The sequence below is a fragment of the Cuculus canorus genome, chromosome 28 (genome assembly GCF_017976375.1).
Source record: "Cuculus canorus isolate bCucCan1 chromosome 28, bCucCan1.pri, whole genome shotgun sequence".
Lineage (NCBI taxonomy): Eukaryota > Metazoa > Chordata > Aves > Cuculiformes > Cuculidae > Cuculus > Cuculus canorus.
The window spans coordinates 3635211-3652784 of NC_071428.1; the positions used below are offsets into that span (position 1 = coordinate 3635211).

General features: G+C 59.3%; 2 protein-coding genes across 8 annotated transcripts; both read left to right on the top strand.

Annotated features, from left to right (window-relative positions):
* The first annotated feature begins 1118 nt into the window (after window positions 1-1118).
* LOC104057100 (death-associated protein kinase 2) lies at window positions 1119-6767 on the top strand. Of its 7 annotated transcripts, none has more exons than XM_054050788.1 (12): window positions 1119-1681; window positions 2796-2902; window positions 2984-3205; window positions 3288-3426; window positions 3795-3924; window positions 4183-4231; window positions 4355-4381; window positions 4517-4669; window positions 5275-5320; window positions 5412-5501; window positions 5994-6012; window positions 6325-6767. In XM_054050788.1, the coding sequence occupies exons 1-12, from the start codon at window positions 1676-1678 to the stop codon at window positions 6333-6335; spliced, it is 999 nt and encodes a 332-aa protein (XP_053906763.1). In that variant the 5' UTR covers window positions 1119-1675; the 3' UTR covers window positions 6336-6767. The 7 variants fall into 7 exon arrangements, with proteins under 7 accessions (XP_053906763.1, XP_053906762.1, XP_053906759.1 ...); XM_054050784.1 differs by having other exon boundaries at window positions 1121-1681; window positions 5929-6012; window positions 6325-6762; XM_054050786.1 differs by having other exon boundaries at window positions 1122-1681; window positions 2799-2902; window positions 5929-6012; window positions 6325-6762.
* A 566-nt stretch (window positions 6768-7333) lies between these two features.
* Window positions 7334-17070, top strand: INSRR (insulin receptor related receptor). The gene is made up of 22 exons (XM_009558422.2): window positions 7334-7427; window positions 8381-8932; window positions 9974-10286; window positions 10379-10521; window positions 10659-10803; window positions 10886-11100; window positions 11170-11296; window positions 11908-12146; window positions 12224-12391; window positions 12493-12682; window positions 12775-12816; window positions 12911-13176; window positions 13319-13455; window positions 13757-13922; window positions 14575-14683; window positions 14809-14879; window positions 15311-15540; window positions 15619-15729; window positions 15816-15975; window positions 16062-16191; window positions 16281-16415; window positions 16558-17070. The coding sequence occupies exons 1-22, from the start codon at window positions 7334-7336 to the stop codon at window positions 16823-16825; spliced, it is 4011 nt and encodes a 1336-aa protein (XP_009556717.2). The 3' UTR covers window positions 16826-17070.
* Window positions 17071-17574: the final 504 nt, after the last annotated feature.

Sequence of the window (17574 nt, forward strand, 5' to 3'; positions counted from 1 at the left end):
GAAGGGGTGGTGGCTACCAGCCTACTGGCACGTCCACGCCTGCAAAGGGCTCTTTGTTCTTCCCATCTGCATCCCGGGGCGCTCGGTTGGCCCAAGGCTGGTGCTGCAAGAAGGGATTGAGGACACTAAGCTGAGGGATGGAGTTGGCACACCGGAAGAATGGGATTTGACAAAAAGAAACCCCTTGTAGGTCAATTTCAGAGAGTGGTGATCAAGGACGCAAAGTCCAGATGGAGATCCATGACCAGTGGTGTCCCTCAGGGTCCATACTGGGACCAGTGCTGTTTAATATCTTCATTAATGATCTACACAGCGAGATTGAGGGCATCCTCAGCAAGTTTGCAGATGACACCAAGCTGAGGGTGCAGTTGCCACACTGCAAGGACAGGATGTCATCCAGAGGGACCTGGACAGGCTGGAGAAGTGGGGCTGGAGAACCTCATGAGTTCAACAAGCCCATGAGGGACCTGGACAGGCTGGAGAAGTGAGGCTGGGAGAAACTCAGGAGGTTCAACAAGGCCATGAGGGACATGGGCAACGTGGAGAAGTGGGGCTGGGAGAACTTCATGAGGTTCAACCAGGCCAAGGGCAAGGTCCTACCCCTGGGTCGGGGCAATCTGTGGTTTCAGTTCAGGATGGGGATGATGTGAGTGAGAGCAGCCCTGAGGAGAAGGACTTGGGGTGCTGGTCAATGAGAAGCTCGACAGGAGCCTCAATGTGCGCTCACAGCCCAGAAACCAACCGTGTCCTGGGCTGCATCCAGAGAAGCGCGGCCAGCAGGGAGGGAGGGGATTCTGCCCCTCTGCTCCTCTCTGGGGAGACCTCATCGGGAGGATTGGGTCCAGTTCTGGAATCCTCAACATAGGAAGGAGATGGAGCTGTTGGAATGGGTCCAGAGGAGGCTCCAAGGATGATCTGAGGGCTGGAGCAGCTCCTGTACGAGGACAGGCTGAGAGAGTTGGGGTTGTTCAGCCTGGAGAAGAGAAGGCTCTGAGGAGACCTTAGAGAGACCTTCCAGTACCTGAAGGGGCTCCAAGAAAGCTGGAGAGGGGCTGTTCATAAAGGCTGTGGGGATGGGACGAGGGGGAATGGGGATAAACTGGAGAGGGGCAGAGTTAGACTGGACATGAGGAGGAATTTCTTCACCATCAGTGGGGAGGCCCTGGAAGCGGTGGCTGCCCCATCCCTGGAGCTGCTCCAGTCCAGGTTGGATGGGCTTTGGACAGCCTGATCCGGTGGAAGATCCACCTTAAGAAACCTGTCCCTCCCCGCCACCTTCACACCCTCTTCTCGCTCCGCTTCCCTTTGGAGAAGATTTTTCTGTCACTCGGGTTTCCTGTTTGCAATCCTCGCTGAGCCCCGGGCGGACATCGGCCAAGGGGACGTTGGCCAACCCCAACTCATCCCACCAACTCCCGCTGGAACCGAGGTTCCGAGAAACACCAGGAATTGCCCCTAAAAGGCCTTTTTTTCCAGCTCTTCTCCACAGAAGCTCTTCTCCTTCCCACTGGGAGGTTCCTCAGGAGCCCTTTGGGAGGGGGAACGCAAAGAGTTTTTCCTCTTCGGAGCAAAAGGAGCTTCCAGGGAAACGCTGAGACTTCGAGGAAAACTTTGGCATCGCCGAGATTTACCGGAATAAATCGCGGGGTGACCCCGGTGGCCCCAAGATCCTCCCATGGAGGTAAGAGGACGCCAAAGTTGGGCTCCAGGGTTTGGAGCAGAGTGGGATTTGGGGGTTCGGGGTCGCGCGATGGCTTTTTTTTTGGCATCGGCTGCAGCGCAGGGAGGGATCCCGGGAACCGGCGCCGGAGCGTTTGCTCCCACATCACCAAGAGGTTGGTTTTCCCATCAAAGCTTGACCAGCAGTGGGAGGTGGTGGGATCACCTCGTCATCCCCCCCCAACAGATCCAACCGCTGGGGCTCAGCGTGCCTCAGTTTCCCTCTCTGCCGAAGCAGCTCGGCAGCATCGTTAGGGGAGGGGGGACGCGATGGCTGATGTGGGTCTAAGGCAGGGAGGGAGGAAACTGAGGCACAAAGGGGAGAAACTGAGGCACAGAGAGGGAGGAAACTGAGGCACAGAGGGGGAAAGGGAGGCACAGAGAGGGGAAAGGGAGGCACGGAGAGGGGGAACTGAGGCACAAAGGGGGGAAAGTGAGGCACAGAGGGGGGAAACAGGCACAAAGGTGGGAAACTGAGGCATAGAGGGGGAAACATGCACAGGGAGGGCAAGCTGATGTATGAGGAGGGGCAAGTGAGGCACAAAAGGGTGAAACTGAGGCACAGGGGGAAACTGAGGCAGGGAGAGGAGAAACTGAAGCACGGAGGGGGGAGACTGAGGCACAGGGAGCGGAAACTGAGGCATGGAGAAGGGAAACTGAGGCACAAAGGGGGGAAATTGAGACACAGAGGGGAGAAACTGAGGCACGGAGGGGCCAGACCCTGGCATTTGCTGCTGTGTGAGCCGCCAGCCGTGCCCCCCAGAACCCCTTCTCTCCTCACCCTCCACCTTCTTCTCACATAGTGATGGCTGAAGGGGGTCTGGCTGAGGTCTTGGCACCTCCTGCCCACCTTGATCAAAGAGGTGAAGGTCTCCATGGTCCCACGTGTCGTAGAGTTTGGTGGGAACTGGGAGAGCTGGAGCTCAACCATCATAGTAGACACCAGAGAATCTCCACTAGTGTCCTTGGGGTGCTCTCTATGGGTTGGAGGTCCCCTCTATGGGGTGGGGGTCCCTCCATGGGGCAGTCCCAGCACCTCAGGAGAGGCATCAGAGGTGGGTTTGGGTTCATCCCAGCAGGATACGACCAACTCAGCGAGGGCTACTGGGAATGAGGGGTTGGTGGCCACCTTGAACGGGGGCAACGTGGAGGACCTCTACGAGCTGCTGGAGAAGCTGGGGAGGTGAGCGGGGGGAGGGAAGAGATGGGCAATCGGGGAATAACCCGAAAGTTGGGGTTCTCCAGCCTGGGTTTCTCGTCGCAGCGGCCACTTTGGTGTGGTGAAGCGATGCCGGGAGCGCAGCACCGGAACCTTCTACGCCGCCAAGTTTGTGAAGACCCAACGCTGCCGAGGCAGCCGCTTGGGCTTGGAGAAGACACAGGTGGAGCGAGAAGTCGCCGTCCTCCGCCAACTCGACCACCCCAATATCATGCGGCTCCACGACCTCTTCACCAGCAGAACTGAGACAGTGCTCATCCTCGAGCTGTGAGTGGAGGCCCTGGGGTGGGAGAACCTTCTGTTTTGGGTTGGAGGTGGTTGAGGTCACCTCCATCCCGGCCCCGTGTAGGATCGGCGGTGGGGAGCTCTTTGACTTCATCGCGGAGAAGGAGATGCTGACGGAAGAGGAGGCCATTGAGTTCCTGGGGCAGATCCTGCGCGGAGTCGAGTACATGCACGCCCACCACATCGCCCACTTCGACCTCAAGGTGCCCATGGAGACCTCTTGTCCTCATCCTTGATGTCCCTCAGCCAGGGGCTGCAGCCACCCCGTTCCCAGGCATCGCAGAGCCCTGTTGGATGGCTTTGAGGTCCCTTCCAACCCAAATCATTCCATGATTCTATGATTCATCCTTGAGGGATCCAGGATCTACATCATGAATGGGTTGGAAGAGACCTCCAAGCCCATCCAGTTCCACCTGTGGATCACCTCCCACTGCATCAGGGGCTCCAAGCCCCATCCAACTTGAATCCTCCCGTTGTTGGACATCCCTGAGCCCTGGCCGCCTCCTGCCCAGGTTCTCAGGACGCTGTTGTCCTCTCTGAACCCATCACCCCCCTCATCTCCTCCCCACAGCCCGAGAACATCATGCTGCAGGAGAAGGACATCCCCAAACCCCAGATCAAGATCATCGACTTCGGGCTGGCCCAGCGCCTGGAGGACGGCGTCACCTTCAAGAGCCTTTGTGGGACCCCACAATACATTGGTGCGGGGCTGAGGGGTCCTGGGGTTGTCCGGGCAGCTCTGGTCCATGGAGATGCTCTTTGGGGGTCACCATGGATGTGGGGACAGGACTTCTGAGGGGTCCTGGGGTTGTCCGGGCAGCTCTGGTCTGTGGAGATGCTCTTTGGGGGTCACCATGGATGTGGGGATAGGACTTCTGAGGGTTGAGGGAGGAAAGGAGGTGGCCGGGCTGGTGCTGTCCTCTCTAATGTCCCACCCTCGGCTCCACGTTCACCCTCAGCTCCTGAAGTGATCAACTATGAGCCGCTGAGCGCCGCCACCGACATGTGGTGAGGAGGGAGGACCTGGGGGTGGTGGGTCAAGTTGGGTGGTGGGAAGGGACCCTCCTGGTGTTGCAGGGCATGGGGACACCTTGGGGAGGACAATTCCTGACCTCCACCTCTGCCTTTCAGGAGCATCGGGGTCATCACCTACATCCTGTGAGTACGGAGCGATGGTCCCTGCAGCCGGGGGAAACTGAGGCACGGGGCCACTGTGACTTGGCCAAGAGTGAGCACTGGAGCAGCTGAGCCGGTGCTGTCCCGGCACTCAGTGGCTCTGTCGTGTCCCCGCAGGCTCAGCGGATTGTCCCCCTTCCAGGGGGAGACGGATGCTGAGACCCTCTCCAACATCGTGGATGGCACCTATGAGTTTGAGGAGCGCTGCTTCAGCCAGACCTCGGACATGGCCAAGGACTTCATCCGGCAGCTGCTAGTGAAGGACCCAGCGTGAGTTCCCATCCTCTTCTCCACTCTCAGCATCCCCTTCTACGTTCCTACCCTCTTCTCCAACCCTATCTCCATGAACCCCATCAGTCCCATCCTCTTCTCCATCTCCAATCTCACCCCCAACCCCATTCCCTTCTCCATCTCCACTCCAACCTTCATCCCCATCCTCTTCTCCGATTCCGTGACCATCATCCCCATCCCTTTCTCCATCTCTATCATCTCCATTCCGTTTTCCATCTCCATTCCTATCTCCATCCCCATCTTATTCTCCAATTCCATGCCCATCATCCCCATCCACTTGTCCATCCTCTTCTTCATCTCCATCACTTCCATCATCTCCATCCTCATCCTCTTCTCCAGTTCCATCCCCATCATCCCTATTCTCTTCTTCATCTCCATCCCCATCATCCTCATCACTCCCATCATCTCCACCACTCCCACCATCTCCACTCTCATCTCCATCCCCATCCTCCCCGTTCCCACCTCCATCCCCATCTCCACCCACTTCTTCTTCTCCAATTTCATCCCCACCCCGTTCTCCATCCCCACCATCCATGGTGGCTTCACGGGGTCAGGAACTCCCTGTCCATCCGTCTGTCCTGCAGACACCGCCTGACGGCCACGGAGTGCCTGGTCCATCCGTGGATTAAGGTGAGTGGGATGGGCACGGGGTGGGCGCCGGACCCCCGGCAGCGAGATGGGGACATGGTGGTGACACTGTGTCTTCTCCCACCCGTGGCAGCCCCTGAGCCGGAAGCAGGAGGTGAAACGGAGCCGTTCCTCCATCAACATGAAGAACTTCCGCAGATTCAACGCTCGGAGGAAGTGGAAGGTGGATGGTGGGGATGGAATTGGAGAAGACAGTGAGGATGGAGAAGGGAATGGGGAGGATGGGATGAGGATGGAAGAGGGGATGGGGATGGTGGCGATGGAACTGGAGAAGATGATGGGGATGGAAATGGGAATGGAGAGGGAGAAGGGAATGGGGATGAGGGGATGGAGAAGGGGATGGGGATGGGGATGGAATTGGAGGAGATGATGGGAATGGGATTGGAGAAGAGGGTGGGGATGGAGGTGGGAATGGAGATTGGTCTTGGCTCTGTTGGGGTCACCCAGAAGTGGGGTGTCCCACTCCATGGAGCTCCAGCTGTGCCCCATCCAAGGGCTGGGTGCATCCTGGGGGGGCTCTTTGGGGGGGTGATGGATCATTGGGGAGTTTGGGGGGCAGAGGATGAGGGTGACCCCCCCTTGGCCCTCAGCTCTCCTACAACATGGTGTCCGCCTGCCACCGGCTCTGCCGCACGCGGCTGCTCTGTGGCCTCAGGAAGGAGGACGAGGAGCTGGTGAGCCACCAGGAGGACCTCCCCTCACCATGGGCTGCGGTGGGAGGAGAAGGGACTTGGGGGGGCCCGGACCCACCCCGGATTGAGGTGGGAGAGTGCTGGGAATTGAGGGTGTCCTCTCTTGGGGTGCCCTCTCCCGTGGGGGTTCCTTTCTGTTGAAGGTGAGGAACCTCCTCTTGGGGTTCCTCTGCCCTATGAGGGATCTTCTCCCCGATGTGGGGGGGATCCCTTGTTGGGGGGGGGGTCCCTTGTTGGGGGTGTCTTCTTGCTGGGGGGTTCCTATCTTCCAGCCCACCCCCCCCATGTCCCCAGCGCCCCTGTGAGAGCGACCAGGAGGAGGAGAGCAGCCACCCCGAGAGGCTCCTGCGCCGGCGGAGAAGCAGCTGCTCCTGAGCCCCCCGAGAGGAGATGATGGGACCCCCAAGAGGAGATGGGACCCCAAAAAGGACATAGGACCTCCCAAAAGGAGATGGGACCACCAAGAGCACACAAGAGGACACAGGACTCTCCAAGAGGAGATGGGACCCCAAAAAGGACATAGGAGCCCCCTCAAGAGGAGATGGGACCCCAAAAAGGACATAGGAGCCCCCCCAAGAGGAGATGAGACCCCAAAGAGGACACAGGAGGACATGGGACCTCCCCAAGAGGAGATGAGACCCCCAAAAGGACACAGGAGCCCCTCAAGAGGAGATGGAAACCCACCTTCAAGAGGGACCATCTCAGTAGAGGAGCTCTGGGGGTCCCCCTATCTCTCCAGTCCCAGTGCTCCCAGTGCTCCCAGTTCCAGTGCTGGAAGGTCACTGAGTCCCGATGAACAAAATAAACGTGTCCCCCTACCCCATCCTTTCTCCCTCCTACATCTGCATCGGCTTCTGCCTCCTCCAAGTAGGGAAACTGAGGCAGGAGGTACTTTTCCCCTCCTCCAAGTAGGGAAACTGAGGCAGGAGGTACTTTTCCCCTCCTCCAAGTGGGGAAACTGAGGCAGGAGGTACTTTTTCTTTTCTCCAAATGGGGAAACTGAGGCAGGAGGTACTTTTTCCCTTCTCCACCCTCTCCGGGGGGGGGGGGGGGGGGAAGCCCTGTTTTCCCCAAACAAACCCTGGCTCTGGCCCTGACAGTTTTCAGGCTAAATATTTGGTGTGCGTCAGCCAAACACAGCAGTGAAGGGGCCGTGGATGAAGGACAAGGTGGGGGGACACCCCTCTCCCGGTATCCCCTGAGTCCCTGTCGGACGGACACGGTGCAGCTGAGCCCGAGACGGGACAAGGCAAGGACACCCCCCACCCCAAAAACCAAAAGGTGGGGACGAGGACACTCGGGGATGGGGACGAGGACACTGGGTGCCCTGAGGCTGGGGGTGATGCTGCTGGTGTTGGGGACCCCCCCGCTGCCCCCCGTGAGGGCCCCCTCGGAAAGTAAGTGCTTCAAAGAAGGGGTTGGGGGGGTACTATTGGGGGGGGGGCTGAGGGGGGGCTATTATTGGGGGGGCTATTGTTGGGGAGTGGGGCGGTTGTTGGGGCCAAACTTTGAGTTAAAGGTCTTTGGTGCCTCAGTTTCCCCACTCAATGCTCCAAGAGCCTAGGTTTCCCCCCTCCCCTCCCCCAAAGACATGGGGGGCCCTGTCCCCTCTGTGTCCCTGTTAGCCACTCGGGTGCCCACAGTAGCCCTGGGGGTCCCGTTAGCCGCCTGGGTGCCCACAGTAGCCCTGCATGCCCCATTAGCCACCTGGGTGTCAGCAGTAGCCACCTGGGTGCCTCATTAGCCACCAGGATCCCCACAATAGCCCTGCATGCCCCATTAGCCACGTGAGCGCCAGCAATAGCCCTGCATACCCCATTAGCCATCTGGGTGCCCCGTTAGCCGCCTGGGTTCCAGCAGTAGCCCAGCGTGCCCCGTTAGCCACCTGGGTGCCCACAGTAGCCCCATGTGCCCCATGAAGCCACCTGGATGCTGTGCCAGGAATGGGAATGACTGGGAACAACCTCATGGGAGCTACTGGCCCACTGGGCAACCCCCCAGTCCAACCCCCACGGCTGCCCCATAGATGCCCCACGGTGTGGGGAAGGGGGGAGGCCCCCGCGCCCCCCCCAAGGTGGGCTGCAGTGTCCCCTCGGGGCTGATGGGAACAAGCCAGAGCTCGTTAGCGTCACGGCTGCGGCGCCGGCGGCCGCGTTGAGCACCTGTCAGAGCCACTCGCGTCTCCCCAAGTGCCCAAACCCATCGCCATCAGGTGTGACGGCAGCACCGGGTTCTTCTTCAACCCCTCCAAGAACGTCGGTGATGGGCACAACGCCGGGAACCCGGGGTGGGGGTGAGGATGGAAGGCATCTTCTCCATCCCCATGTGGTCCTTCTTCTCGCCACCCCAGTCTGCGGCAGCATGGACATCCGTAATGATGTCTCCCAGCTCCAGAAGTTGGAGAATTGCTCCATCATCGAGGGCAACCTGCAGATCTTATTGATGTTCACCACGGGCACCGAGGACTTTCGGGGGCTCAGCTTCCCTCGCCTGCTCATGATCACTGAGTATTTGCTCCTCTTCCGCGTCTATGGGCTGGAGAGCCTACGGGATCTCTTCCCTAACCTCTCCGTCATCCGTGGGACCAACCTCTTCTTCAGTTACGCTTTGGTCATCTTTGAGATGCCGCATCTCCGGGACGTTGGGCTCCACAGCCTGAGCCACGTCCTGCGCGGCTCCATCCGCATAGAACGCAACCAGGAGCTTTGCCACCTCTCCACCATCGACTGGGGACTTCTGCTGCCCGACGCCGTGGACAACACCTACATCGTGGGCAACAAATTGGCCGAAGAGTGCGCCGACGTCTGCCCGGGCATCTTGGACGTGGAAAAACCGTGCGCGCAAACAAACGTCAACGGGCAGATGGATTATCGCTGCTGGACATCCAACTACTGCCAGAAAGGTGGGTGCTGGGTTGCATCGTAGCGGCTGGAGAGTCAACTGGGAAGGGACTGGGAAAGCACCGGTGGAGCTCCAAGGGGATGGGAGGCCCTGGCAGGTGGCCGTTGGCTCCACCAGCGTGGTGGGGTAACCAGATCCGCGGTGTTTCATCCTCCGGAGGCGAGGCCAGGTCCCCGCTGCCGTGTTTTCCCAGCGGGGAGGTAAATACGGGCCCCTCCCGGGCTCGTTTGCTGTAAACAAACGGAGCTGATAATGAAATCTGTACTGTAAACACTGATCCTTATCGGCGCTGGAGCTCAGTGCCGTCCATCCGTCTGTCCTGCCCTGTCTTCATCCACTCGTCCAGCTGCACACACAACCACCCGTCAAGCCTCCTGGCTGTGTGTCCACTTGCCGTGTGGCCATCCCTTCCTCCCTCCATGCATCCCTCCATCCATCCCTTTCTCCATCCCTCCATCCATCCCTTCATCCCTCCATCCCTTCATCTATCCCTCTATCCCTCCACCCTTCCCTCCATCTATCCCTTCATCCCTCCATCTGTCCCTCCCTCCCTTCCTCCATTCCTTCATCTCTTTCTCCTTCTATCCCTCCATCCCTCCCTCCATCTCTCCATTCATCCCCCATCTCTCCACTCCTCCGTCTCTCCATCAATCGCTTCATCACCCCTCCAACTCTCATTCCTCCCTCCCTCTCTCCATCCAACCCTCCCTCCCTCCACTCTTCCCTCTTTCCACCCCTCTCTCTCTCTCCTTCTACCCCTTCATCCATCTCTCCTTCCATCTCTCCATCCCTCTCTCCATCCAACCCTCCTCCCTCTCTCCCTTTCTCCATCTTCCCATCCATCCATCCATCCATCCATCCATCCATCCATCCATCCATCCATCCCTCCCTCTCTCCTTGCCTCCCTCCACCTCCCAGCCCAGCAGAACATCAACCCCTCCATCCCTTCCCACCCAATTAAACCCTTGACCCCTCACCCCTCCATGGCTGGGTGACCTCCTGGCCCTTCTCCTGGCCCACAGTGGTGTCTCTCTCCCCGCAGTGTGCCCGTGTGGTGCGGGCTCGGCGTGCACGGCAGCGGGCGAGTGTTGCCACGCCGAGTGTTTGGGGGGTTGTGGGCGACCTCGTGACAACCGTGCCTGCGTCGCCTGTCGCCATTTCCACTTCAACGGCCACTGTCTGCCCTCCTGTCCACCGAGAACCTACGAGTACGAAGGTTGGCGTTGCGTCACGGCCGAATACTGCGCCAGCCTCCGCAAGGTCTCCCACAACCCTCGTGATGCCTCCAAGTTCGTCATCCACCAGCAGCAATGCCTTTCCGAGTGTCCCTCAGGCTACACCAGGAATGAGAGCAGGTAGAGATGGTCCCCAATGTCCCCCAACCAACATGTCTTAGATGCCACCACCGTGCCAGGCTCATGTCTTGTCTCCATCTTCCTGCCCGCAGCATCTTCTGCCACAAGTGTGAAGGTTTGTGTCCCAAGGAGTGCAAGGTGGGCACCAAGACCATCGATTCAACGCGGGCGGCGCAGGAGTTGGGCGGTTGCACCTTCATTGAAGGCAACCTCATCTTGAACATCCGCCGAGGCTGTGAGTGTTGGATCGGTCCCTTGGAACCCACCCTGGGTGGGATGTCCTCCATGGGGTGAAGGCGGGAGGTTATTTGGGGGGAGAAATGAATGGGGTACGACCCTCTCCCTGAGCTCATGTCCATGGGTTGTCCCCAGATAACCTGGCCTCGGAGCTGCAGAGCAGCCTGGGGCTCATCGAGACCATCACGGGCTTCCTCAAGATCAAGCACTCCTTTGCCCTTGTCTCCTTGTCCTTCTTCAAGAACCTCAAGCTGATCCGTGGTGACTCCATGGTGGACGGGTGAGGATCAGGATGGGTTTGGGTGGACGTGTGTGGCTTGAGGGGTGTCTATGCCCACCGCTTCCATCCACGTCTCCTCCAGGAATTACACCCTTTACGTCCTGGACAACCAGAACCTGCAGCAGCTCTGGGATTGGAGCCACCATGTCCTCTCCATCCCAGTGGGCAAGATGTACTTTGCCTTCAACCCCAAGCTGTGCCTGGCCGAGATTTACCACATGGAAGAGGTGACGGGCACCAAGGGGCGGCAGAACAAAGCAGAGATCAACCCCAGAACCAACGGGGACCGGGCGTCCTGTAGGTACAGGGACGGGGACACCCACCGGCACCACAACCTCCTGCCTGAACCCTTCCTCCTCTCCACAGGCAAGACCCAGACCTTGCGCTTCATCTCCAACATCACCGAGTCCGACCGCATCTTCCTCAAGTGGGAGCGGTATCAGCCACCGGAGTACCGGGATCTCCTCAGCTTCATCGTCTACTATAAGGAGTCGTAAGTGGTTTCATAGCCTCATGGAATGGTTTGGGTTGGAATCATAGAATCATGGAAAAGACCTTTGAGATCATCAAGCCATCCCTGTCCACCACTGAACCATCCTTGAGAACCTCATCTACCCATGCTTTAAACCCCTCCAGGATGGGGACTCCACTCCATCCCTGCGTGGCCGTTCCAGTGCACAAGAACCCTTTTAGTGAAGACCTTTTTCTTGATGTCCGATCTGAACCTGCCCTGGTGCAACTTGAGGCCATTCCCTCTCATCCCATCACTTGGGAGAAGAGACCAACATCCACTTCACCCCAATGCCCTCTCAGTCAGCTGGAGACAGGGATGAGGTCTCCCCTCAGCTTTTTCTCCAGGGTGAACAACCCACGGTCCCTCAGCTGCTCCTTGTAAGACTTGTTCTCCAGCCCCTTCACCAGCTTCATTGCTCTTCTCAATTGACCATAAAGATCATCCAGTTCCACCCCCTCCATGGGGCCTTGGAACATCCCCATCTCGGAGGGCTTGGGAACCCCAGTGCCCTGTGAGCTGCTGGAACCTAGAGGGGTCGTGTGGCTGGGAGAAGGTCCCAGGACCCCTCCTGATGCTCGATGTGGGGATAGACCCTTCCAGAACGTGTCAGAGTATGTGGGGCAGGACGCCTGTGGGGCCCAGAGCTGGAATGTGGTGGACGTGGACCTGCCGCTCAACAGCGAGCAGGCACCAGGCGTGGCCTTGCTCAACCTCCGTCCCTGGACCCAATACGCCATCTTCGTCCGGGCCATCACCCTCACCACCGCTGAGGAAGGACGCAACTATGGGGCGGAGAGTGAGGTGGTCTACATCCGTACCATGCCAGCAGGTAAGGTTCTTGCAAGGGGGCTGGAGATGCCCGTGGTGGCCACTCAAAGTTGAACTGACATCCCTGTGTCCACCCAGCCCCAACGGTGCCCCGGGATGTCATCTCCATGTCCAACTCCTCTTCTCACATCGTGGTGCGCTGGAAGCCACCAACGCAACGCAATGGCAACATCACCTACTACCTGGTGCTGTGGCAGCAGTTGGCCGAGGACATGGAGCTCTACATCAACGACTACTGCCACAAAGGTGAGGAAAGGCAGGTTGGACGCAGCATCTGGAGACACCAGCTGGATGGAAATGCTCCCACCAAGCTGGGCTCTACCAGCATGACCCATCTCCACCCGTAGGGCTGAAGCTTCCCACGAGCAGCGCAGACACCCGCTTCGGGGATGGGGATGGCCCTGAGGTGGAGCAGGACACAGAGGAACGATGCTGCCCCTGCCGTCCCACCGACGGACAACTCCGCGTTGAGGGTGAAGCTGAGTCCTTCCAGAAGAAGTTTGAGAACTTCCTTCACAACTCCATCATCATCCCCAGGTCAAGCGGGGTCCCTCAGGGTGGGTCTACCCTGGGTTGGGGTGTGGTGGCTGCTCCTCACAGATCCTTTAACTGATTTCCTGCTGTCTCAGGCCACCCTGGAAGGTGACGTCCATCAACAAGAACCATCAAAGGTGAGCAAAGACCAGAAAAGCTTGGAAGGTGTCGGTTTTGGGGACAATCAGTATGTCCTGGGTCCCCACTGCTTCCTGTCCCTATAACCCACAGGATCCCAAAGCGCCGCAGGGATGTGGTGGCCGTCACCTCCTTGGCCAACACCTCCTCGGTGGAGCCACCAGCCCCAAGCCGTGCTGGTGGGGAGCCCAAACCTGACTTCCAGATCTTTGAGGACAAGGTGGTGCGTGACCGGGTGGTTCTGTCGCAGCTGCGGCACTTCACCGAGTACCGCATCGACATCCACGCCTGCAACCACGCCGCACACACCGTGGGCTGCAGCGCCGCCACCTTCGTCTTCGCCAGGACGATGCCAGAGCGTAGGTCCCACCAACCTCTCGCCTCCAAACCCTGTCTTGGAGATGCTGGGATGCTCTGGCACATTCGGGATGGGTGTTTTGGTAGTGGGTTGGGGTCTGGGTGATACCTTCAGGAGTTGAGCCCCTCCGTGGTCCTCTCCAGTGCAAGCCGACAACATTCCCGGCAATGTCACGTGGGAGCCGGCCAGCAAGAACAGTGTCCTGCTGCGCTGGGAAGAGCCCAGGAACCCCAACGGGCTCATCCTCAAGTATGAGATCAAGTACAGCCGTGAGAGTGAGGTGAGGAACCCCATGGCACCCCCATCCCATCTCCCACCCCATCCCACCTCCCACCCCATCACCTCCCATCCCATCTCCCATCCCATCTCCCACCCCATCATCTCCCATCCCACCCCATCATCTCCCATCCCATCCCATCATCTCCCATCCCATCATCTCCCATCCCATCATCTCCCATCCCACCTCCCATCCCATCATCTCCCATTCCATCTCTCATCCCACCATCTCCCATCCCATCCCCTCGTGCCATGCTTTGCGGGTGTTGACCCCTCGTTTGTGTGTGTGTCCCGTCCCCCACCAGGAGGTCACCACTGTGGTCTGCGTCTCCCGTCACCGTTACTCCAAGTACGGGGGCGTCCACCTGGCTCTGCTCCAGCCTGGGAACTACTCTGCCAAGGTTCGGGCCACCTCGCTGGCCGGGAACGGCTCCTGGACAGGGCTCGTCAAGTTTTACATCCTGGGACCAGGTATCCATGGGGCACAGGGCGGACCCAAGGAGGTCCATGAGGCGGTGGGTCGGAGTGTGCTTTTGGGTCAGGGGAATTGAGGGATGAAGGTTTGGGGGATGCTGCTGAGCTGGGATGCAGAAGATCAGGAGATGTTGAAGACAAGGGATCTGGTGGTGTGGGGAGCAGGAGGATCAGAGGATGCTCCTGGATTAAGGAGCTGGGATGGGATGATGAAGAGATGCTCCTGGTCTGGACAGCTGGAGGTTGGGGAACGTTGCTGGACCAGGATGCAAAGGATCAGGAGATGCTGAAGACGAGGGATCTGGTGGTCTGGGGAGCAGGAGGATCAGTGTGCTCCTGGATTAAGGAGCTGGGGAACTGGAAGATGATGCTGGACCAGGATGCAGAGGATCAGGGGATGCTCCTGGACTGGGAAGCTGCAGATGAGGGATGCTGCTTCATTGGGAAGCTGGAGGGTCAAAGGATGCTGCTGGGTTGGGGGATCTTGAGGACTGGGGGATGCCCTGGGATGGGGACACCCATCAGTGGGTGCTGTTGGCCTGGGGAGATGGGGACCCCCCCCTTTCTGGCCCAGTGGTGGTAGTGGTGGGACAAGTGTGGGGTGGAATGAGTGCCCAGGCCCTGGCCCATGGCCACCTGCTCCCGGCAGCCGAGGAGGAATCCGGTGGCTTCCACGTCCTGCTCACTGTGACACCTGTGGTCCTCATGGTGCTCATCTCCTGCCTCGCCGCCTTCGTCTTCTTCTACAACAAGAGGAGGTAACGACCTCCCCTGCAGCCCAGGGCTGGGCTTAGGCCGGGCTCAGCTGAGCCAGGACTGGGGAAGGGGCAGGAGGAGGTGGCACCTGGAAGCCCTGACCTCTGAGAGGTTCCACCACTCACAGGAGCAACGACGGGTACCCCAGCGGGACACTCTACACCTCTGTCAACCCGGAGTACTTCAGCGCCTCAGACGGTACATAGGGATGAGGTCCTCCCAGGGGGCAGGGACGGGCAAGGGGTTCTCCTGGGGTCTACTGGTCCCTTCTCTTGCCAAGGTCACGATGGTGGGTGTGGGGATGGGGACAGGGTGTGGAGATAGGTATGGGGATGGGGATGGAGATGGGAGGAGGATGGTGATGGAGATAGGAACGGGAGGAGGATGGTGATGGGGATGGAGATAGGCATGGTGATAGATATGGAGTAGAGATGGGAAGGTGATGACGATGGCAATCGGCATGGGATAAGGGTGGTGATGGGGATGGGCATGATGGTGAGGACAGGGAAAGAGATGGTGTTAGACATGGGCATGGAGATGGGGATGAAAATGGTGTCGGGGTGGTGATGAAGATGGGGATGGCAATGGTGACAGAGGTGGTGATGGGGTGGTTCCCCCTTGCCCTGCAGTGTACATCCCCGATGAGTGGGAGGTGTCGCGAGAGAAGATCACGGTGATTCGGGAGCTGGGGCAGGGCTCCTTCGGGATGGTCTATGAGGGGCTGGCGCTGGGGCTGGTGGCCGAGGGCGAGGAGACCAAGGTGGCCCTGAAGACAGTAAATGAGTTGGCCACCATGCGGGAGCGCATCGAGTTCCTCAATGAAGCCTCGGTCATGAAAGCCTTCAAGTGCCACCACGTGGTAGGTGGGCGGCTGGGGGAGGGAGGGGACATGGGGGGCTCTGGCCATCCACGTGCCACCTCTTTTTGCCCCCTCCAGGTCCGCCTGCTCGGTGTTGTGTCCCAGGGCCAACCAGCCTTGGTCATCATGGAGCTGATGACACGCGGGGACCTGAAGAGCTACCTGCGCTCACTCAGGCCTGACGCCGAGGTGAGGGGCTGCCTGGGTGCTGCAACCCCCCCATGGGTGAAGGTCCTGGTGTGTCCTCCAGCCTCAGCTCTCTGTGCATGGTGCAGAACAACCCCGGGCTGCCTCCACCATCACTGAAGGACATGATCCAGATGGCGGGGGAGATTGCCGACGGCATGGCGTACCTCAACGCCAAGAAGTTCGTCCACCGGGACCTCGCCGCACGCAACTGCATGGTGTCCGAGGACTTCACCGTCAAGATTGGAGGTGGATGGGCCTTGGTGGGTAGACACGTCACCGGCTCAACATCTCCTGGTGCTCACGCCTTCCTCCTCCTCTTCTTCCTCCTCCAGATTTCGGCATGACCCGGGACATCTACGAGACGGATTACTATCGGAAAGGGGGCAAGGGGCTGCTCCCTGTTCGCTGGATGTCCCCCGAGGCCCTCAAGGACGGCATCTTCAACACGCAGTCCGATGTCTGGTGGGTGTTGGGGTGAAGGTACACCACGCTGAGAGGGTCCTGGAGGGGCTTGGTGGTCGCGCCCTGGTTGAGTCCCACCATGCCACCAGGTCCTTCGGGGTGGTGCTGTGGGAGATCGCCACGCTGGCCGAGCAGCCCTACCAGGGCATGTCCAACGAGCAGGTCTTGCGCTTCGTCATGGACAACGGTGTCCTGGAGCGACCCGAAAACTGCCCTGAGAAGCTGTGAGTTGAGGACAACCTCCAAACCTCCAAGCCTGCTGGGGGAAAAGCTGGAGGAGAACCAACCTTGAGTCCCCCACCCTCTGGGATGGCTACGGGGGAGCTAAAACCCTAAAACCCAATGGTCCACCCTTCTCTCCCGCAGCCACGAGCTGATGTGCCGGTGTTGGCAGCAGAACCCGCGCCAGCGTCCGTCCTTCGTGCAGCTCCTGGAGAGCATCAAGGACCACATGGCGCCCGCTTTCCGCACCCTCTCCTTCTTCTACAGCCCCGAGAACCACCGGTGCGACTCGGGAGAAGCTTCCGACCTCGAGATGGAGCAGAACCCTGGGGACAATGATGAGATCCCTGCATCCCCCATCCCTGCCCGCAAGGACCACAGCCCCCGCTGGCTCCCCAACGGCACAGCCTGACACGGATCTTGGGGTGTCCTCGGATCCACACCGGATTCTTCACCCCAACACCCTCTTCCAGCCATCCCCCCACTGCCGGGACACCCCCCTCCCCCCCCCGCATTATTTATTGCTCCCAAGGGCCTTGCTGAGGAGGGGGTGCCTTGGAAAGGGGGGGAGGGGGGCAGAGGATGCAAAGATGCTCCGTGGGGTGTGTTTAAGCTGGGAATAAATTGGGGTGCCCCAAGCTGGGGGGGGGAGCAAGATGGGAGGAGACCTTCCCCCTAATCTTTCTTTATGGGGGGGAAAAATGGGGGGTTTAGGGGTGGGGAGCAAGGTTTGGGGTTCAGGGTCCCCCCACTGACCTGCTGCTGCTAACAGGTTAGTAGCGTAACTCTTCTGTTTCCAGAAGAGGAAACTGAGGCATGGGGCAGCTCTGCAGTGGGAGATGCCTGGGGGGGGGTGCTCTTATGTCGTGTCCCCCCCCAGTTCTAGCACTGGGACCAGTGTTGGGGTCACGATGGTTTGCAGAAAGGGCTTCGCTGTCCAGTTTGTGGCTGTGGAATGAGGGTGAATAAAGGCGGATGAAGATCAGTGGTGGCACTGCCCGGTTTGAGGGGGTCACAGGGGTGATGGGGGGGCAACCTGGGGCTTTCCTTCATCCACCCCCCCAATCTACTTCCTTCCCAGCTGTGGTTTTGCCCTGCGGTGTCCAAACCGGGGGTGTTTCTGGTGAAAAACGTCAAAGCAGCAGATTTTGGGAAAGACGT